At 52.3% G+C, this 18,690-nt stretch overlaps 5 protein-coding genes across 5 annotated transcripts; 3 read left to right on the top strand and 2 right to left on the bottom strand.

Moving 5' to 3' along the window:
* Window positions 1-169: 169 nt before the first annotated feature.
* On the bottom strand, window positions 170-4,893 carry PODANS_7_11340 (uncharacterized protein; the record flags this gene model as incomplete). Its single annotated transcript, XM_001908470.1, has 2 exons — window positions 170-3,662; window positions 3,728-4,893. The coding sequence occupies 2 exons, from the start codon at window positions 4,891-4,893 to the stop codon at window positions 170-172; spliced, it is 4,659 nt and encodes a 1,552-aa protein (XP_001908505.1).
* Window positions 4,894-6,696: 1,803 nt separating this feature from the next.
* Window positions 6,697-7,704, top strand: PODANS_7_11330 (uncharacterized protein; the record flags this gene model as incomplete). The annotated part of the gene is made up of 3 exons (XM_001908469.1): window positions 6,697-6,833; window positions 6,885-7,531; window positions 7,598-7,704. 3 exons carry the CDS (start codon window positions 6,697-6,699, stop codon window positions 7,702-7,704), a joined length of 891 nt encoding a protein of 296 aa, XP_001908504.1.
* Window positions 7,705-8,431: 727 nt separating this feature from the next.
* PODANS_7_11320 (uncharacterized protein) lies at window positions 8,432-9,053 on the bottom strand (the record flags this gene model as incomplete). Its single annotated transcript, XM_001908468.1, has 2 exons — window positions 8,432-8,968; window positions 9,033-9,053. 2 exons carry the CDS (start codon window positions 9,051-9,053, stop codon window positions 8,432-8,434), a joined length of 558 nt encoding a protein of 185 aa, XP_001908503.1.
* A 655-nt stretch (window positions 9,054-9,708) lies between these two features.
* PODANS_7_11310 (uncharacterized protein) lies at window positions 9,709-10,972 on the top strand (the record flags this gene model as incomplete). Its single annotated transcript, XM_001908467.1, has 4 exons — window positions 9,709-9,945; window positions 10,043-10,172; window positions 10,235-10,312; window positions 10,383-10,972. 4 exons carry the CDS (start codon window positions 9,709-9,711, stop codon window positions 10,970-10,972), a joined length of 1,035 nt encoding a protein of 344 aa, XP_001908502.1.
* A 4,664-nt stretch (window positions 10,973-15,636) lies between these two features.
* PODANS_7_11300 (uncharacterized protein) lies at window positions 15,637-17,586 on the top strand (the record flags this gene model as incomplete). The annotated part of the gene is made up of 6 exons (XM_001908466.1): window positions 15,637-15,651; window positions 15,725-15,874; window positions 15,977-16,312; window positions 16,372-16,536; window positions 16,613-17,497; window positions 17,566-17,586. The coding sequence occupies 6 exons, from the start codon at window positions 15,637-15,639 to the stop codon at window positions 17,584-17,586; spliced, it is 1,572 nt and encodes a 523-aa protein (XP_001908501.1).
* Between the last annotated feature and the right edge of the window lie 1,104 nt (window positions 17,587-18,690).

Genomic DNA, 18,690 nt, shown 5'->3' with positions numbered 1-18,690 from the left:
CGATATAAACCAAAAAAAAAAAAAAACACAACGTGAAACAGTAAAGACTCGCCCGCTCAAAATATCAAACCCCAGCAACCCCCACGCTGAGAATCTACAATATAGCAGTTCCAGGACAGATCCAAAAACAACCCATCTGGCCATCTCATTTGCTACAAATCCATCCCTGTCAGAACGCCCCCTGAGTGCCACCTCTCCCCCTCCCCGTTCCATGTCTCCTGGTAGTGCTGCCTCCCGCGGGATCGCTCACACTCCTCAGCCGTTCCGTCCTCTGTTCATCCCCCTCACTTCCACTATAAGCATCATCGTCGTCACTCTCATCCTCCTCTTCATCACTACTCTCCTCCCCACTGCTCCCCTCCTCTTTATTCCGCTCCTGCTGCTGCTGTAGGTGTTGCTGATCCCGCTGCATAACAAACCCCTGCCTTCTCTGACCCACGCCCGCCTGGTTTGCGTCTCCAAAGTCAGAATCACTTTCACTCTCACTGCTTCCCCCCTCTTCCTGACTGTCTTCATCCCCATATACTATCGCCCTAAACACGCTCCGTTCAAATAACCCTACTATCATCGCTCTATCCTGCAAGCGGTAGTGATGGGACTCCAATAAGCCCATGACCCTTCTAAACAAGTGTGGCTGTGAAAACGACGAGGCCCCACTCCCAAGAACTCTTTTCTGATTGTTCTGCGTTGGTGTCTGCGGCTGCGTTTGTGCCTGAGCTTGCTGATGCCTCACTTGCGTCTGCTGCTTGATGTGCATCAACTCTGCCCTCGCCCTCCGGTATAGCACCATGTTCGCCATGTCAATCATCAGCTCCAGAATCCTCTGGTTTACCGGGTCCGGATCTAGCTCAACGCGCTGGATCTCCTCCGGCACCGACCCTGTTGGCGTGTCTTCCTGGGCATCTGCCTCTGCTTGGATAGCCTTGATAAGACTCAGCGACCTCGGGCGGGACGGGACAGATGGCAGTTTGTCTCTTTCTGTCTTTTGGGCATCAGGTAGTTGAATGTTGGTTACCGGTATGTGCTTCCAGGGCTTGAGAGAAAACAGCTGGTCCAACTCGGTAGGGATGCAGAAGCCGAGAGACTGCCCCAAAATGTTTGTGTTGGAGTCCCACCCATTTTCCGACAAGATCTCCAGTCCATGAATGGAACGTGATATGAGTCCAAGGACAAAAAAAGCAGTGCCGCGGAGACTCATGACTTCGTGATTTTGAGCAATGTTGATGATCTGCTCCACAACATCGCAAGACTCCAGGAACGGGGCGCCGAGCTCCATTGATCCGACGTTACCTACCGCCCAAAGACAACCTTTGACCTTGACCATCATTTCTGGGTCGTCGGATTGCATGCCATGCTCGCGAATCGTGGTGACAAACTCGTTAAAGTGACCCTTGTCGCTAAGAAGCCGGCAGCCTTCTTGGGTGCGGGTAAGCTCACGGTAGAAGTGTGGCGGAACGTGGCTGTCGGCCTCCATCTCCTGCTCATCATCAAAGACGCTTATTCGGTTGGTGTGGTCGTCCTGATGGTCCATGAAGGATCGCGCTAGACTGGCTTCAATGACACCGACATAGGAGTCGTTTCGCCCGAGGAACCAATCATCCATCTCGTTGCTAATGTAGTCCAACCCATCGAGGTAGTGATACCCAATCGAGGTCGATAGGAAGCGTAAGAGGAGGGGAGCACCTATCTCACCCAAGTGATCTAGTGCCGGCCGACACTCGACAATGTATTTCAAGTGGTTTTGAGTATTGCACGCCTTTTCGAGAATTTTGACCGCCGTTTGGCAGACCTCCACTTCTGGGTCATAAAGCTGAGTGACCAAAAGTTGGATGGCCCATTTCGAGTCAACAGGCTCATGGCCTTGGGCGTCCAACCGCGGACGTGTTGCGTACTTCCGCAGCGCATTCGTAGCATGAATTCTGATGTCCTTGGTCCCTGCTGTCAAGGACTTGGACAAAATAATCCGAGAATGACCCTGAATTGAATAGTCAAAGTTGGAGATCATGAGCTTGATGATGTCTGGCCGCTGCTTGAGATCGACGATTCGGTAAAGCATGTTGAAGATGCGCCACCGGTCTAACATCTGAATGCCCTTGGGGTCCCCGCTCAGAACACCAAGCATAGGGAAGTATCCGCCACTCAACGTATCTGTGAGGCCGTCCCGGGAGAACATGGGATCCTGAGCTGTTAATCCACTCGTTGGGTCGCACTGCGCCAGGCACTCGGCAATCTGCCGCAGCAGTTTGTTATCTGTCAGATACCTCACGCCTTCGGGGCTCTGCAGCAGAGTATGCATCAGCGCACAGCCAACCCGCACATACTTTTGCGTGCTTCGCGAGCTCTTGAGGGCAGAGAACCTGTACTTGAAGGGACGATAAAAGCTCATGATTCGTTTCAAGAATTTGGATGCTTTCACGGCCTCTTCAAGCCTCTTTCCATTCACCAGCGGTCCCTCAATCAGCTTAAGTATTACATCCCAATTCCACTTATTGTAGTTAGAACTATTCAGCACCACCGAATCAAGGAGAAGCACTCTGAACGTGGCATCGTCACAGTTGACCGCTGCCGTATTGCTTTTGGGGTGCTCATCTAAGATGCTGAGATCGATATTGTTGCTTGGAGAAGGGAGGAAGGACGAGGGAGAGGATCTGTACAACGTTCTGCTCACGCTGCTGATCTGAAAGATGACTCCAGAGGCCGTGAATCGATTCTCGTCCCCCAGCCGGGCAGCGGTGATAAACAATTCAGGAAGCAGCTGTATCTCACTGCTCCACGAGCGTGGAAGCAGGTGACTTGCCAACTTCAAAACTTCCCCTAGAAGTAACGTTGATTTTCGTTTTAGAGTTGGGTTTTCATTGTCTTGTGTCATTTTCAGGAGGCCTGGCACCACTCCGGACTTGATAAATATGGCAAGCAACAGTGCCGTATAGTGTTCGACGAAATTTTGCTCGCCTCCGTCGTCTTCGTATTCACCATGGGCGGCTTTGGTGGTGGTGGTGGTGGTGGTGGTTGTTTTGAGGTTTGTGACCCGGCCATAGGTGGTGAGACGTCTTCCGGCAAGAAACGAAGTTGCCCACGCTGGGGATTTGATTCGCAACAGGGAAAATATCAGATCCATGATGGTCTCTCTGATAGATCCTTTTTGTGCGACCATGCTGTTGATCATGGACCTGATCGCACGGAAGTTGTACATGGACAGGCTCATTAAACCAGACCATGATTTGAGGGCTGACGAAATAGCTTTGGCGCTTTGCTTGAGAATGCGCTCATTGGATGACAGCTCGTCTGTAAATGCCGTGAAAAGAACCTCCAACTCATTCCCAGGGCGGAGATATTGACGCCGCTCTGGCGCATCGAGGAGGTAAAGAAACGCTGCGGTCAAACTTTCTGAGGCTTTGTATGACCCGTCCGCAAGAGCTTCGTGTAACGGGGCCAGCCCCCCCGAGGCTATGAGGAGACGAGGGTCGCGAACCAGAATTTCCGCCAGCGTCTCCAGACAAATCGGCCGTAGCCTTTCTTCTGGCTCCTCTGCCACGGCAGCAATGGCCCTGACTACGGCCCGTGAGATTTCCCTCACACCATCCTTGACATCAAGAAAAGCGCGAACAAACTTGAGTGCCTGCTCTCGTTCAACATCAGACTTTCGGTCTTTTGCCAAAGACCTGATACCACACATTAGCATCCTCTTCCTATGCAAAGTCAAGGCGGTACAATAGCTTGGGCTTACCATGTGACTAGGTAATCCGTGTTAAGGGTACGGATATTCTGGAGTGAAGTAATATCAGAGATGGCGTATCGAGTCATCCGGTAACCAGCAGCAACCACCTCGCGACTTTCACTCATGAGGAGCGCTTGCATTCGAAGCCCGAATACAGACCAGACCAGATCATACTTGAGAGTTGGATGCCTCCTGAACAAGTCAACGAGACTATTGGCTCTGGAGACATAGTAATCTGGTGTCATGCCGGCCACCTCAAGGGCTTGCAGAGTTTCGGCAAGCGCAAATGTTGGAGACTCAGTCGGCTCATCAATGTCAGATCCAGCCCCGCTCCTGGAAAGACTAGGCGGTGACCGCAAACCACTTCCAGCCGCTATCGTGACATCGATCCTGGACCTCGTAGGTGTTGTTGGTCCCGCTTTTGTCCTTTGTTGAGCATCCGTGATCCTCTGTCGCAAATCCTTGATCCGTTTACTTGACGAAAGAAGCTCGGCTTCGACCCTCTGACGCTGCTCCTTCGTTTGTTTTGCCTTTTTGCTGTTCAGTGCCTCCAGCATATTCTCGCTCCCTTCCTTTATCTTCAACTCTCGGCTCAGGGCATCTCGAAGGTAGGCAATGTTGCGCTCTTGTGTCCGGTTATCGTCCTCGTCCAGTTTCTCCAGCGCAAACATGTCGGCTCGCGAACCGGCGCGGGAAAGATTAAGCTGGCTCCGGAGCTCAGAGCTGAAGCTCCCCGGCATGGGTGACGGGTTCAACGAGCCACCCCTGGACGCAAAGGTAACGGCAGAGGCCGAGAGATTCCTGCCAGCGTTGGCGCCTGGAGGTTGCAATCCATCGCCGCGGTCGAGGCTAGGTCGAGGGTTTGAAATAGTGGATGCATAGCTGCCCACTTGCTGTTGCTGTTGTTGCTGTTGTTGCTGTTGTTGCTGTTGTTGCTGTTGTTGCTGTTGTTGCTGTTGTTGCTGTTGTTGCTGTTGTTGCTGTTGTTGCTGTTGTTGCTGTTGTTGCTGTTGTTGCTGTTGTTGCTGTTGTTGCTGTTGTTGCTGTTGTGTCTGCTGCTGCTGCTGTCCTTGCTGTTGTCCTTGCTGCTGGCGTAACGGCGACTGTTGCTGCGATACATAGGACTTTTGCGTGGGCGTCGCCGAGGCGCTCAGCATGGTGGATGGCCCGGCCATTTGCCCTCCACACTCGACGCTCTCGACGCTCTCGTCGTGTCTTCGGTCGGAATTTGCATTCGATTCGCAACGTTCGCCGGGGCCAATTGGTGGTTGCCCCTTGGCCGGCGCATGGATTCTCGGCGTTCTCGAGGTTATCGACAGTTCCCCCAAAAGAGTTGGGTGCGGGTGAGGGCTACCTATGTGACGTAGATGGTCATTGCAATGTACCGTGGGCGCGGTCCAGTCGCGTGCGCCTTTCAACTGCTTGTTACGGCACCGTACGTCCGTATCAAACTATCATGCGGGTACTCTCAGGGAGTCGGGGCGGAGGAAGGAGCCAAGTTCCTGGCGATGATCCACTTCTCCAGTCGTTGTGCAGCCGGGATCTGAGGGATGGATCACGAAGGTGGTGGTCGGTGCGCACAGTGCTTGCCCTAGACTCCCACGGCTCTGTATTCCAACATTGAAGATGGTGAACAGCAGTTACAAGTACTACGAACTTTGTTTACTGTCAAAACACAAATTTCCTGGCATGTATAAGCACACCACTTCCTCGGCGTCTCCCCGCGAACCATCTAGCGTGCTATGCCACGTTACTATGGTCGCAATGTGTTTGTGTTTGGGTGCAAGTGTCACCGATGAGGGTTAGGGTCTCTTGCCAGCGTCCTGGAGGTTCTGCTCCTGCATTTTCAGTTTTCACTTGATCAGTTCTTGAACATGTGCAATGAGAGGGGACGCCAGTGTTGAATCTCTCGAGTCACAGCTATGCTTACTATTGCCTGGGTCAACAGCTCATATCAGAGTGTTGGATGAGGGCAGAGCTGTTCTTATCAGCTTCAATCACTGATAAGATGGACCATCCGCAAAGCTAACGGCCGCCTTATCTTGCCCATGCTGTGCGAGGTGGGATTCTAGCGATCATCTGTGTGACGACAAGCGCTCAAGGCGAGCTTTATGCTTTGGAGGTCTCAATTAGCTGAGCAGCCGCACCATCCCCAAGTCTTGTTAGCCATCCTTTCGTCGCACGATGCCGATGATAACCTGTTGTCAACGGTGCGTGGCGTATGGAGGGGCGTCGAACCCCGCAATCCGGACTGTGCCGGGAGAGGTCAGAGAGAGTGGGGGCTTTCAGGTTCCAGGTTCCAGGCTGTCTCATCGTCGTCGTCGTCGTCGGAACTCGAACGGCGGGAGGGCAGTCTTCAGCTTTGTAAGTCCTCCGTCAGAAGTGACAAGACATGGCTAGCAAGGCAAGGCTACTGCAAGGGGTCAGAGAGATCAGACCAGATTCTGGGGATGTTGAAGAGAGGTTACAGGGAATAGAAGCCGAAGATTGAACGATCGGCCGGTGTCGCAAGCCTCCGGGAGCTCTGCGCGGGGGAGAGCCCTGGGCGTTGGGGGTTGGCAGTCGGCGGACTCCGGCGAATCCACTTGTCCCTGTTGCCGGCTTGCTGCTTACACGGGCGGGACCAGAACGCCGCGAGGCGCCGTCCGATCTGCATCTTCGGCACGCCTGCTTGTGCTGACGTTCCTTTGCCCGCGGGGGTGGGTGGTGTCGTGCTTCCTCGCAGCTGTCCACATCCGTTCGTTGGTTGGGACCTTTAAGGTTTGTATAAAGACTCACCGTCGTCCACTCTCTCCAACCTCTCGTCTTCTGTCTACACAAACAGCTTCTTCCTTGTCTTGTAATTTGAACTCAAATCCACTTTGCTCTCTCTCTTGCATTAGTCCCCTCCGAAGCCGTTCATCAGCTTCTCATATTCTAAAAAGCTTTGCAAATACCCTCAGCACACAAACACCAACCACACACACGCAATCGTCGAAATGGCTCGTCTTGCTGCTGCTCGCTATGGAAAGGACAATGTCCGTGTCTACAAGGTGCACAAGGATGAGGCTACCGGCACTCAGTCCGTCACTGAGATGACCGTCTGCTGCCTTCTCGAGGGCCAGATTGAGACTTCGTATGTATAATCCCTGAAAGCTGTTCCAACAAAGACTAACCCTCTTTTCAGTTACACCGAGGCCGACAACAGCGTTGTTGTGGCTACCGATTCTATCAAGAACACCATTTACATCAAGGCCAAGGAGCACCCCGTCAACCCCCCTGAGCTTTACGCCGCCCACCTCGGCCAGCACTTCCTCGACAAGTACCCCCACATCAACGCCGCCAACATCAAGGTGATCGTTCACAGATGGACTCGCATCAACATCGACGGCAAACCCCACCCCCACAGCTTCTACCGCGACGGCAACGAGACCCGCAACGTGGAAGCTCGCGTCTCCCGCGAGGCTGGCATTGAGCTCAAGTCCGCCATCCAGGGTCTCTCCGTCCTTAAGTCCACCGGCTCTGCCTTCCACGGCTTCGTCCGGGACGAGTACACCACCCTCGGCGAGACTTGGGACCGTATCCTGTCTACCGACGTTGATGCCACCTGGAACTGGAAGACCTTTGCCACCGTCGCCGACGTGGAGAAGGGCGTTGAGAGGTTCGACCAGGCTTTCGAGGCGGCCCGCAACATCACCCTCAAGACGTTCGCCGAGGACGAGTCCGCCTCGGTCCAGAACACCATGTACAAGATGTGCGAGGAGATCTTGGAGAAGGCGGCCGAGGTGGAGGTTGTTGGCTACTCTTTGCCCAACAAGCACTACTTTGAGATTGGTATGTTTTCTTTTTCTATCATTCTTCTTCTCAAGAAAAGCGATTTTCTAACAAAACATGACACAGACCTCAGCTGGCACAAGGGCTACAAGAACACCGGCAAGGACGCCGAGGTGTACGCTCCCCAGTCTGGCCCCAATGGCCTCATCAAGTGCGAGGTCACTCGCTCCTAAGCACCTCACACTTTTTTTTTTCTTAAACTGTTTTGGATTTTGAGTTCTACTGCTTTTTTCGCAAGACAAGTTAGAAGCTGTTGTACGAGGATCATGAGCATGGCGTTACCCTGGTCAACATATTTTTTGGGGACATAGCAGCGACAGGCAAGCATCTGGGACAGGGGGGTTTGACTTTTTAGTTTTTGGTTTTGGTCTATTGCATTTTAGATGGCGTTGCTATTTATTAGCATTTTGAGATATCAGCAATTCATATCACCTTTGAGTTGATGCACACATGATTCCGAGGAGTCTAATCTCTAGGTGTGGTAGAAGAGTGAATCACTGCCGCTCTGTCAATGTGGTATAACTGTAGAAGAGATGCTGCGAGTATCATGTATACAAGAAGGCTTCACGTAGACAACATAACCATTCTCGATTTGATAGTTTATTCTTCTGTCTCAGCTAAACCCAAGCACCACTTCAGAAACATATGAATTGGGATCCCGAGCAGTTATGGTTTCCAAGAACTACATTCAAACCCAAAATAATGTATGTACAGACAAGATTTTGACCACCCATAATCTCAGCTTTACGCCCCCTGGCAATCCCATACCGTGCAAATACAGATATCTGAATTTCAGAAAAACCAGCCATCAGTAGCCTTCAACGTCACGTATACCAAACCCAGTTCCATTCCATGATTTTATACTCTATTGTTACAACCCATCACCGCGCCTTAACCCCTTCATGACGGGATCGTAGCCTTATCGCCCTCCCTAACCGCCTTCACAATATCCTCCCACCCAGTCTGGCCAACCTTCTTCCCCCCAAACCTGATAATATTCTCCTTATACGGATGGGCATTCCCCTCGAAAGCCTTCAACCTCGCCAGCCTCTTGTCCCTCAACCTGTTCTTGGGCAGCATGCCACTAACCGCCTTCCTCAACACCTCGGCACCGCCAAACTTATCCATAAGCACATCCATCGTAATCGTCCTCAGCGAACCCGGTCTGGTGTTGTGGCGGTAGTATGTCTTCCTCCACTTCTTGTGACCGGTGGTGTACAGCGCCGCGCAGTTGGTGACGACGACATAGTCGCCGCAGTCAGTGGAGGGGTCCCAGATGGGCTTGTGCTTGCCCATGAGGATCATGGCGATACGGGAGGCGAGACGGCCGAGCGAGGGGGGGGTGACGGCTTCCGGGGGGGACTTGACGGTTGAGAGGGTTGGGTGGGGGGCCGAGGCGGAGATGTGGTGCCATACTCTTGAGTAGGCAAGGCGGGTCTGTTGAAAGGCAGCGATGTTAGTCTGAAGCTCAAGAATACTCAAGCGGGGGAGGCAGCATTACAGAGCCTATAGTTTGAGACATTGTGGCGGGTTTGTGTTGGGGTTCTTTGAGAAAAGTGAAGCAATCAAGCCCCTGGGAACGAGTCCCTCATTAAACTGTCGCACCAAGAAACGGGAACCACCTTTTTGGTCTCAATTGAACCTCTCTTTCCGCAAGGGGTATCAAAATATGGCGGAGGTGAGTTTGGCGGGAGGGGTGTCAATTGAGCTGGTTGGAGTCGCGATTGTCGGAAGGGTCTGGTCAATGGGGCCCAAAAAATTGTCCAGCTTCCTCACCGTCGGTGAGTGGTGACCTTTACCGAGCATACCGAGAGGCGTGGAAATGCGTGTGCACGGGCTACAACGGTTAAGAGAGAGCGAAAGGTGGATCCCCAGAAACAGCTGGAACCCATGCCGCCTACTGCCCCGCGGTTGGTGAGCCTTGAAACTGCCCCGCGATCGATGAGCTGATGGAAGGCGGCGAAGACATAACGGAATTATTATTTAAGAGAAAAGTTGGATTTCAAAGCAAGTCCCTGAAAGATTCACATTAGATCCATTTGACCGTGCCATCTCCACATTCTCATATTCTATCATCAAGCAGAAGTTGACATTGCTTCTATCCAACGAACATCTTGCTCATCGAGTCATCTCGTCTATCTGTCTGAATCAAGGCTTGTTAGTTGGTTGGCTGGTTGATGCCTCCTATCCCCAAATTCAGCTTCACAAAACCCATTGCATACAGTCTCAGTGGCATCGCCCTCTTAGCATCTGCAGGCGCATACACATATCGACGGCAGCTTCTCCATCTGCAACAACAGCAACAGCAGCGATCCCAGTCGCCAATATTCCCAGGAAATAAAAGTCCTAACTCACCAATAGTCTCAGCGGCAACCGCATCTTCTTTAAAAATGGCCGTTACAACCCCTTTTCAGGTACGTCTCAGACTGCCAAGTTGAGATCATGGGATCTTCTAGGGCTTGCCTTAGCCTCACTCAGGAACAAGGCTAACCACAATATCTGGCTCTTCAGACTCTCTTCGCAGTGCCCATGCATTGTGAAAGTTGCGCCAAAGACATTTCGCAAGCCTTGTTCAAAGTATCCGGCATCACAAAGGTTGAACCAGACGTCAAGGAGCAGCTGGTGACAATTGAAGGAACCGGTGAGTCCCTTCATAAACCGTGTCCTCAAATCAGAAAACTCACACATTCTCCCTCTGCATAGCACCGCCATCAGCCATCGTCGATGCCATTCAAGCCACCGGACGTGATGCCATCCTCCGCGGTTCAGGAGCTTCAAACAGTAAGCCCCCCCCTTTCTTCTCATACCTATCCCTCCCCACCTCAAGTTTCTCACACGCACATCTTTCCAGGTGCGGCAGTAAGCATCCTGGAAACCTACTACCGCCGCTCCGTCCAAGAAGCCGCCGCCTCCGCCTCAGCCAGCAAGCCAGCCGGCAGCTGGATCAACCAACGCCTCGTCCGCGGCCTCGCCAGGATGGTCCAAGTAAGCCCCACAGAAACAGTCGTCGACCTCACCATCCGCGGCCTCTCACCAGGAAAATACCGGGCCACCATCCGCGCCTACGGAAACCTCCAGGACGGGGTCACCTCTGCGGGCCCCATCTGGAGCGGGACCACCACCACAACAACTGCTGACAGCGAAACAAAACCCACCACCCCTCGTGGAATCCTGGGTACGGTAGAGATAGGATCAGACGGACGGGGAACCGTCTTCCTCAACCACCCCTTCCAGGTGTGGGAGGTCATCGGCCACGCTCTGGTTATCTCGCCCAATGACGAGAGCGACGAGGGGAAGCCCCTGACCAATGATGAGAACACCGTGGTTGGGATCATCGCGAGGAGTGCCGGGGTTTGGGATAATGATAAGACTGTTTGCTCCTGCACGGGGAAGACCTTGTGGGAGGAAAGGAAGGATGAGGTATCAAAAGGGATGCTGTGATTGAGAAGGCCCTTGGATGGGAAGGAGGGGGGGGCTTGTTTCGAAAGGGGGGGGAGTGATATTTCTGCCAAGAGATATGGATCTTGTTGTAAAACAATTAAGCTTACTTTTTGAACGAAAACGGGGATCCTTTGCTATGACGAATGTCGTCTCTTCTGGTCCTGGAGGCTGGATAAAGACAGGTCAGGGTTGATAGGCGATAGTGGTGAGACCTGAGGTGGCCGCCACAAGGAGGCGGCCTGGTTTCATCAAACACGCAAAATTCCCATGGTGATACAATGGGATTGTGTCGATTTTCCGATGCGCGCGGACTTACCCTCCGCATCTAGACAGAACCATAGGAGGGTGATCATCTCCTTCCCCCCTTCTGGTTTTCTTTCCTTGTGAAATCTCAGGATTATTGTGTGTGCGTGTGTGGAAGGGTGGTGGGATCACCGGGAGGATGTTCGGACTCTCTTAACGTAGATCATGCACGAGAGGAAACACACACCTGCTGGGTCGACGGGATTGGTCCCGAAGGCCAGCCCCCACGCCGCCGGAAGCCGGAAGAGAGAGTGTGTGTCAAAAAACATGAGACGGAGAAGGGGGGAGGTGAGATGGGGCCAAAAAACCGAGAAGGAATCCTTGTGTGTAGCCAAGTGCAAACAACTCCTAAGGTATGCTCTGTAGCAGGGAGTTTCAACAGTTGCCTGGATTTGGGGCACCTATAGGAGGAGTGCATATGGTCGACGATAGTACCACCACCTTTGAGTGTCAGGTCGAATACCACAGCAGCCGGCAGTCTAGGTCTCACGTCGTGGACGAAATGACTGGTACTGGAAGCTGGTAAAGTGTGTAATCATTGTCAACCTACGCCCGTTTAAAAAGCAAATAGGCCTCTCATTATATTTCAAAGCCTATTAACTATCTTTTGAGGCCTATTGAGTTTCTTTTAAGGCATGGGAGAAAATAGTATGTGGTACCTTACTTTTGCAGTGCCAATTCTTTTGTCCACGACGTGGGTCTCCATTGCAGCTGTCCATACAGCCGCCGGCCTGCATCTAGAGATCTGTGCCCCTGGATGACTGATGGAAAAAAAACTGATGGAAATACCTATCCAGAACTTAAGCTTGATGACGTGGGAAAAGATAAAAATATTGTTATGTGATATCGCGCACCTCAAAGCTGGACGGAAAGAGAAGAAAAAAGTCTGTGGGTTGCGACCAAACATCAGATGTGAAGTTGAACTGCCGGGAACCTGAAGTTGAAGCGAGTTTCGCCTGTTCAGCAATGTTCAGTGCCATCCTGGGAAGATCCACAGTTCTTTGCGCTCGGACCCTGTCGATCGGCAGCAAAGACGGGAGGGGCCGAGAATTTTGAACTGCAAAAATTGTTAGTGATCACTGCCAGAGACGACAGCCCATCAGATCCATCTCCAACATCATAGCGAGCACGAAGTACAACACAACCCACACCACATGCTGGGAAAAGGAGTTGTTGAGGTCACACAAATTATCACCGGCATCTAGCACATGCTTCCGGCCCTTCTTTTTCGCAATCTTCTATTTGAAATTGTCTTTGGGTTGTGTCTGACACTGTATCCTGCTCCACTGCCGGCGTCCTGTTCCCTTTTCGGCCTCACCATCTCCCTTCTCAACGCAACCGCACCTGAGTGGCCGCTGGTTTTCTCCGTTACCTCCACATGGCGTGGTAACCGAGTGCTTGGTACGTATTCGTTAGCGTTCTGTCCCCGGCTTCGACTCCAGAGCCTCTTGAGCTTTGATTCGCACACAGCGAACGAGATGAGATGGCCCTCCCGCGCCCAGCCGTGAACGACACCATAAATAAACCTGCGATGGCACCATTGGAGGGCCGTCCATCATTGTGTACGTCACCGTCACTATCACAGAGCCGAGTTATGCATATGTCACCAGTACATGGTCACAAATCTTGCTGTTCAAGCAGACCTGTGCAGGTTCTTGGTATCAAGAATAGAATATCGACTGAGAAAGGCTCGATGTTGGCCGTGTGATGGCACCACCACTAAAACTGACATGAAGATGGAAAAGGTCGATTCATCAGATGTATTCCCAGAGCGCTTATTGCAACACGATATCCAACTGTCGGAGGAAGCGTGCCCTTAGGAGCCGGCAACGGCTTGATTGAACACATGATGCTTGCTGTCGAGGGAGTATCGGGCTCTACGATCATAGGGCAGGTCTTTGGATCGGCAAGCCGACATACAGATCGTGTTCTGTATACAGTCTTCAAGGGATTTCCAGCCAGCCCAGAACTGGGTGAGTGACTGGTTGGAGTGTTACACAGCGGTGTTCGGTCTTCAAGATTCAAGATGAAGTTGAGACTTGTGTGGGGGGCCGAGTGTAGAGTGTGGAGGTTGAATTAACCGCCCTGCAACGCAGGGGTTGCGTTGGTGTGGGGCTGGCCCAATCAACGGTCGTCCAGGGTGCTCTGGAACACTTGGTGCATGAGGGACGCCAACCTGTGATTCGCAGGGGTGCCAAAGACTCTGTGACAGACAATGGCATTGCATTGACCCCTAAGAGTCTCACAGACACAGTCAACCGCCCAGCCAAGACTCTCGACGACTGGTTCACGAGCTTTTTTCTCATGCACAATTTCAAGAGAGGTTGTCATCGCATTCTGCCTCCCGTCCCGGGAAAGCTCCTATTTGCCGGTCATAGACGGCCAAAAGGACACCCACACCCGGTGACAGATATCGGATGGCTGAGCTGTCGTTGTGTTGCTTGATATCCCGGCCATCTTTCATCCCATGAGGCATTCCGAGGCCAGTCTTATGTTCGCCATGTCTGATACTGATACTGGATGACATTCAGTGACAGCAGACCATGGGCCGGACGACCGGCGTCGTCGGCGAGCTGAAGAAGCGGCTCAGGCACAGTGACCTTGACGCATGGCTGCAAATGGCGCCGCCGCCAGTGACGTTCCGCACCCTGCCAATCCGGTGAGCCTCGACAGGGGACCGTTCGATCCCTGACACCATGCTCTGCACCTTTCACTCGGAGTCTTCCAGTGATAGCAGGACGCTTCCGGAGGTGGTTCGACGACACTGATGAAAACGTTCGATGGACCATCCTGCCAATGCAGACTGGTATATTCGTTGTTCCTGTTCCCACCACCGGGCCCTCTTTAGGCCCTATCGCCGGAGGGATCGGACAGGGAGAGCCTCAGGATTTTCACTACAGACGGGACGTAGAATCATCCCGTGTATCCAAAGAATTGGGCAATCCCAAACAAGACATTTCCCCTGCCCCTATTCCTTCTTTCGACCAGTCTCGGATGTTTCTCCTTGCGTGCCTCTCGACCAGTGCCCCCTGGGATGATAGCTCCACAGGGGAGAGACAGTGCTCGAAGGTTGAGAGGGGGAACCCTGTCGTCTGTAACAGTGGGCTTCAGAAACCTCCTCCACAAGCCAGGCCTCATTCACGTTTTGTAAAGCCAGCCCGGACCTGGCAAGCCAAGTTTCTCGGGGGGCCTGCATGATCAGCTCCCCCAGTTTGGCCGTCTCCAAACAAGCCCACGAATTGATTCCTCGCTTCTGGCGGACGGTGTCCGAAAAAGAGGCCTTCCCGCCCTCTACCTGCTCGCCGGTGCTGGCTGCTGTCCAATTCAGGCCGAATATCGATCGCTCTTTTCCCCGTCATTCCCACCTTGCTCCTAATCTTTACCTCAACCTTTGCATCTTTCTGGCTCTTGGTATGCCAGTTTGAACTATCTAACGTAATTAATACTTTTCCTTAATAGTTACCGTCAACATCCTAATCCTCGCTCGCCGCCGGCCTACCACTCGCTTCTCTCGACCCGAGAGTCTGGATTCGACGCCTATACGCTGTGGCAGTTGTCGTCGGTAGCACATGGCCTGCTGCATCCACTATAACTATATCGACACGATCGCCAGGAACAGAGCTAGCTCAGCAGGGAAAAGAACCCCATTCGCACAACCGACATACCGAGGGCTGCACGCGCCGCAGTCTAGATTGACGGCTCCACGATCATAGATTACAAGGAACACTCTCCGACGAACACACACCGCAGTAGGGCGGAGGAACACGAAGACGAGAGACAGAGAAAGTGGGACGACAGCAACACCAATAAGCTGCAGGACAGTCTCAGCGGAGGAGTCCACCTCTCTTTTTTTTGTCGCCCGTGGCATCTTGGGTCGTCTTGTGAGGAGAAAAAGCAGAACAGCAGACTTATCACACGCCAAGTGGCCGCTAGCTGTCAACAACTCTTCTGCTATCGGGTCACAGGCTGTGATCGGGGTCATAATTATACCGGGACGGTAGAGATATTAAAGGCTGGATTCATCAACGAACTCGGGCTTTTTGGAATTACAACAACAAAAAGAAAGACGGAAGACCAGACGCTGGCTGGGCTTGACTCGAGCAGCCAACCCCCTGGTTGCCGCCAGCCCGAGCTAGTGCATCCGACCCCTGTCCCTCTCCATCTCTTTGCCTGCCCAAATCCTACGCTTTAATAGCCACACAACCCCTCAACGCCCGTCGACCGCTCGACGCACAACCGCCCAAGTTTCAGCAACATTCGCATACCGAAAAACTATTTCCGAGCGACGGCTTCTCTCGAGTGTCGCAAGGTCAAACCGGCTTTGATAGCCCTTTCTTTGCAGCTTCCATACTAGAGCAGCCATGTCTTTAAAACAGGTAAGACGACATCCCAGCTGCGGACGCGCCCAGGTTGTGTGGAGAACAGCTCAGCTTATACGCCCGACTATAGGAAATAGAAACTTGGGTCGAGGCCCTCAAGTACTACGACAACAATGAGTTCGACGAAGCCCTCCAGGCCTTTGAGAGGATCTCGGATACCTCCAAGATTCTGTTCAACATGGGCGTGATCAATGCGACACTCGGCCAGCACGAGCAAGCTGTATGTTGGCCCCCCCCCCCCCCAACAACCTTTTCTCTGTTCTCTTTGGTTCAGGGGGAAACCCCCATCAAAAACAATAGATGCTAATACAAAACACCACAGGTCGAATGCTACCAACGCGCTGTCAAACTCGACCGGTACCTCGCCGTCGCTTACTTTCAACAAGGTGTTTCCAACTTTTTGCTGGGTGATTTCGAGGAGGCCTTGGCGAACTTCAACGACACACTTCTTTACCTCCGCGGCAACACGCTGATCGACTATGGGCAACTCGGGTTGATCTTCAAGCTCTACTCTTGCGAGGTCTTGTTCAACCGTGGTCTCTGCTACATCTACCTGGAGCAAATGGAAGCTGGTATGCAAGATTTGCAGTACGCCGTCAAGGAGAAGGTGGTGGAGGACCACAATGTAATCAACGATGCCATCAGGGATGAGGCGAAGGTGAGATCAGGATCTGTTTCAGCTGTACTGTTGTTTTGTGTCTAACATTGTTTTTGCAGGGCTATACAGTGTTCTCGATTCCTGTTGGTGTTGTCTACAGGCCCAATGAGGCCAAGGTGCGAAATTTGCAGCAAAAGGACTACCTCGGGAAGGCCAGATTAGTTGCTGCCTCGGACAGAGCCAATGCCTTTACCGGATTTGCCGGTGCTGAAATGAAGCAATCTGTATGTGTTCCCTTCTCCAGCACCATGTCACTCCCAGACACTAACACACAGGCCAAAACAGACCGGCCCAATCGAGGTCAAGGACGACAGGCCACAAGAAGCCCTCTCCTTCGCCGCCAGCAACCTCGTCAAACCAGGCCTCCAGTCCAGAAGACAGCAATCCGAACCACCAAACAGCCGCAATGTCTTCCCTCCCACCCCACCACCCGAGAACGACAAGCCAACGCAACCAAGCCGCGCCGCCTCGGTCCGCAACGGACCAAAGCCCGTCCCCAGCCGCCTCAACCTCGAAAAGTCCCGCCCAAGCGACCGCTACGAAAAGGCCTCCCCAGACGAGGGACCACGCGAACAGCAGCGCCGGCCAAGCCGCTCCGCCTCGGCCGCTGCCCCCCCATCCCGCGGCTACTCCCAGCGCGACCCCCCCTCCTCCAGGAGAAGAAGAGAAGAAGAAGAGGACACGTACAACGACGACCTCTACGACATGTACCAAGGCGGCGGCGGCTCCAGAAACAGCCGCTCCCAACGGAGCAACCGCGGCGGCAACCAGCCACGAGACCGCTACATCGAGGAAGAAGACGAAGAAGGCAGCGACTACGACGACGGCTCCTTTGACGAGGGCGACTTTGAGATGATGGCGCCCAGGAGGCCAGGTCCCGGTTCTGTCTCTGGGGGATCCAAGCGGGGGTCCTCGAGGAGGGACGCGCTGAGGACGATCAGGGTCAAGGTGCACGCCAACGACGTGCGGTACATCATGGTCGGGCCGGCGGTCGAGTTCCCCGACTTTGCGGCCAAGATCAGGGAGAAGTTCAACATCCCGCCCAGGGGCCAGTTCTTGATCAAGTTCAAGGACGAGGACTCGCCCGAGCTGATCACGATGGTGGACCAGGATGATCTGGAGATGGTGATGAGCGGTGTGAGGCAGAATGCCAGGAAGGCGAGGTCGGAGACGGGGAAGATGGAGGTATGTTTTTTTTCTTCTTTCTTTTTTACCCTCAACAACTTTTCACAGTCATGCTAACCATTTGCCAGGTCTGGGTTGAACTGCAATAATACATACAACTCTTGTTCGCGACGCGCAAAATCTTTTTTTGTTTTGTTTGTTTCTTGGATATTCGAAATTATTCGTATTTTATATACCCCGGCAACTGAGCCCCCCCTTACACCTACCCAGCCCCTCTAAAAATACGAAGTAATGAATGGAACGATGATGGCACAAAAATTCTACACCACAAAAAGCAAAATATCTTGTCTTTCTGCCTTGCTGCTTGCTGCTCTTCCTTCGCTTACAACAACACGTATATGAACATATTCTCATCAGCATATTCCCACGACATTTTCCTTTTTCTTTTTGCATAAGACTTTTTTTTTTCTTTTTGTTTACTTCCAGGGGAATTGGATTTTACTTTTTCAAAAAGCCAACACGGAGAAAGAGGCGTTCTTTTTTGGGATGTTAACTTTTGAAGGGAATGAATGGGGGGTGAAAAGAGGAGGTTGTTGATTGTTGATATCCCACCTTTGGCTAGGAGGAAGCTCAAGAGGAGGAGGAGGGTTTTGGTAGAGAACTTGATTATTTCTTTGAAATCGTATTCCCTTTATTTTGTTATCTGTTACTCAACTGTCTTGCTTCTTTCATTTTACTTTTGTTGTGATGATTTTTCCCTGTCTTTGTCAACAAGGCGTTTTATCTTGTGGTGATGAAACTTTCATATTATTATCAGGGAAGAGTAGGAGGGCGAGGGGGGAAAGGGGGGTAGGGTGGATCGAAGTGTGCAACGTTTAGATACAAGAAGGGCGAGTTGTTGATACCAAAGGTTTGGGGGTGGGTGATGAGAGACGGCACGCATAGCATAGCTTTATACACCTGGATGATGTGAATTGAGTTTTTTCGTCAGCGCTTTTCAACAATGCCTCCCCCGACCTGTTGTGCCCTTCCTTCTCCCTTGAACACTTAACATCCTGAGCGTTGCCCTCAAGACATCACTCCAGTCACTATTAGTAAAAAAGACCCATAATAACTCGCATTCAAATGCTTGATATTGATATATACACCACACTTAAGGGTTTATTCCATCGTACAAACTATAGTTTTTGTATGTTTGTTGGTCTTTGTGTTTGGTGGCCCCCCTGATTTACTTCCCTCTCGCAATCTCCTTT

Source organism: Podospora anserina, chromosome 7 (genome assembly GCF_000226545.1).
Source record: "Podospora anserina S mat+ genomic DNA chromosome 7, supercontig 1".
NCBI classification, from domain to species: Eukaryota; Fungi; Ascomycota; class Sordariomycetes; order Sordariales; family Podosporaceae; genus Podospora; species Podospora anserina.
Note: the sequence above shows the minus strand (reverse complement) of the source record. Positions and strands in the feature narration are given on the sequence as shown.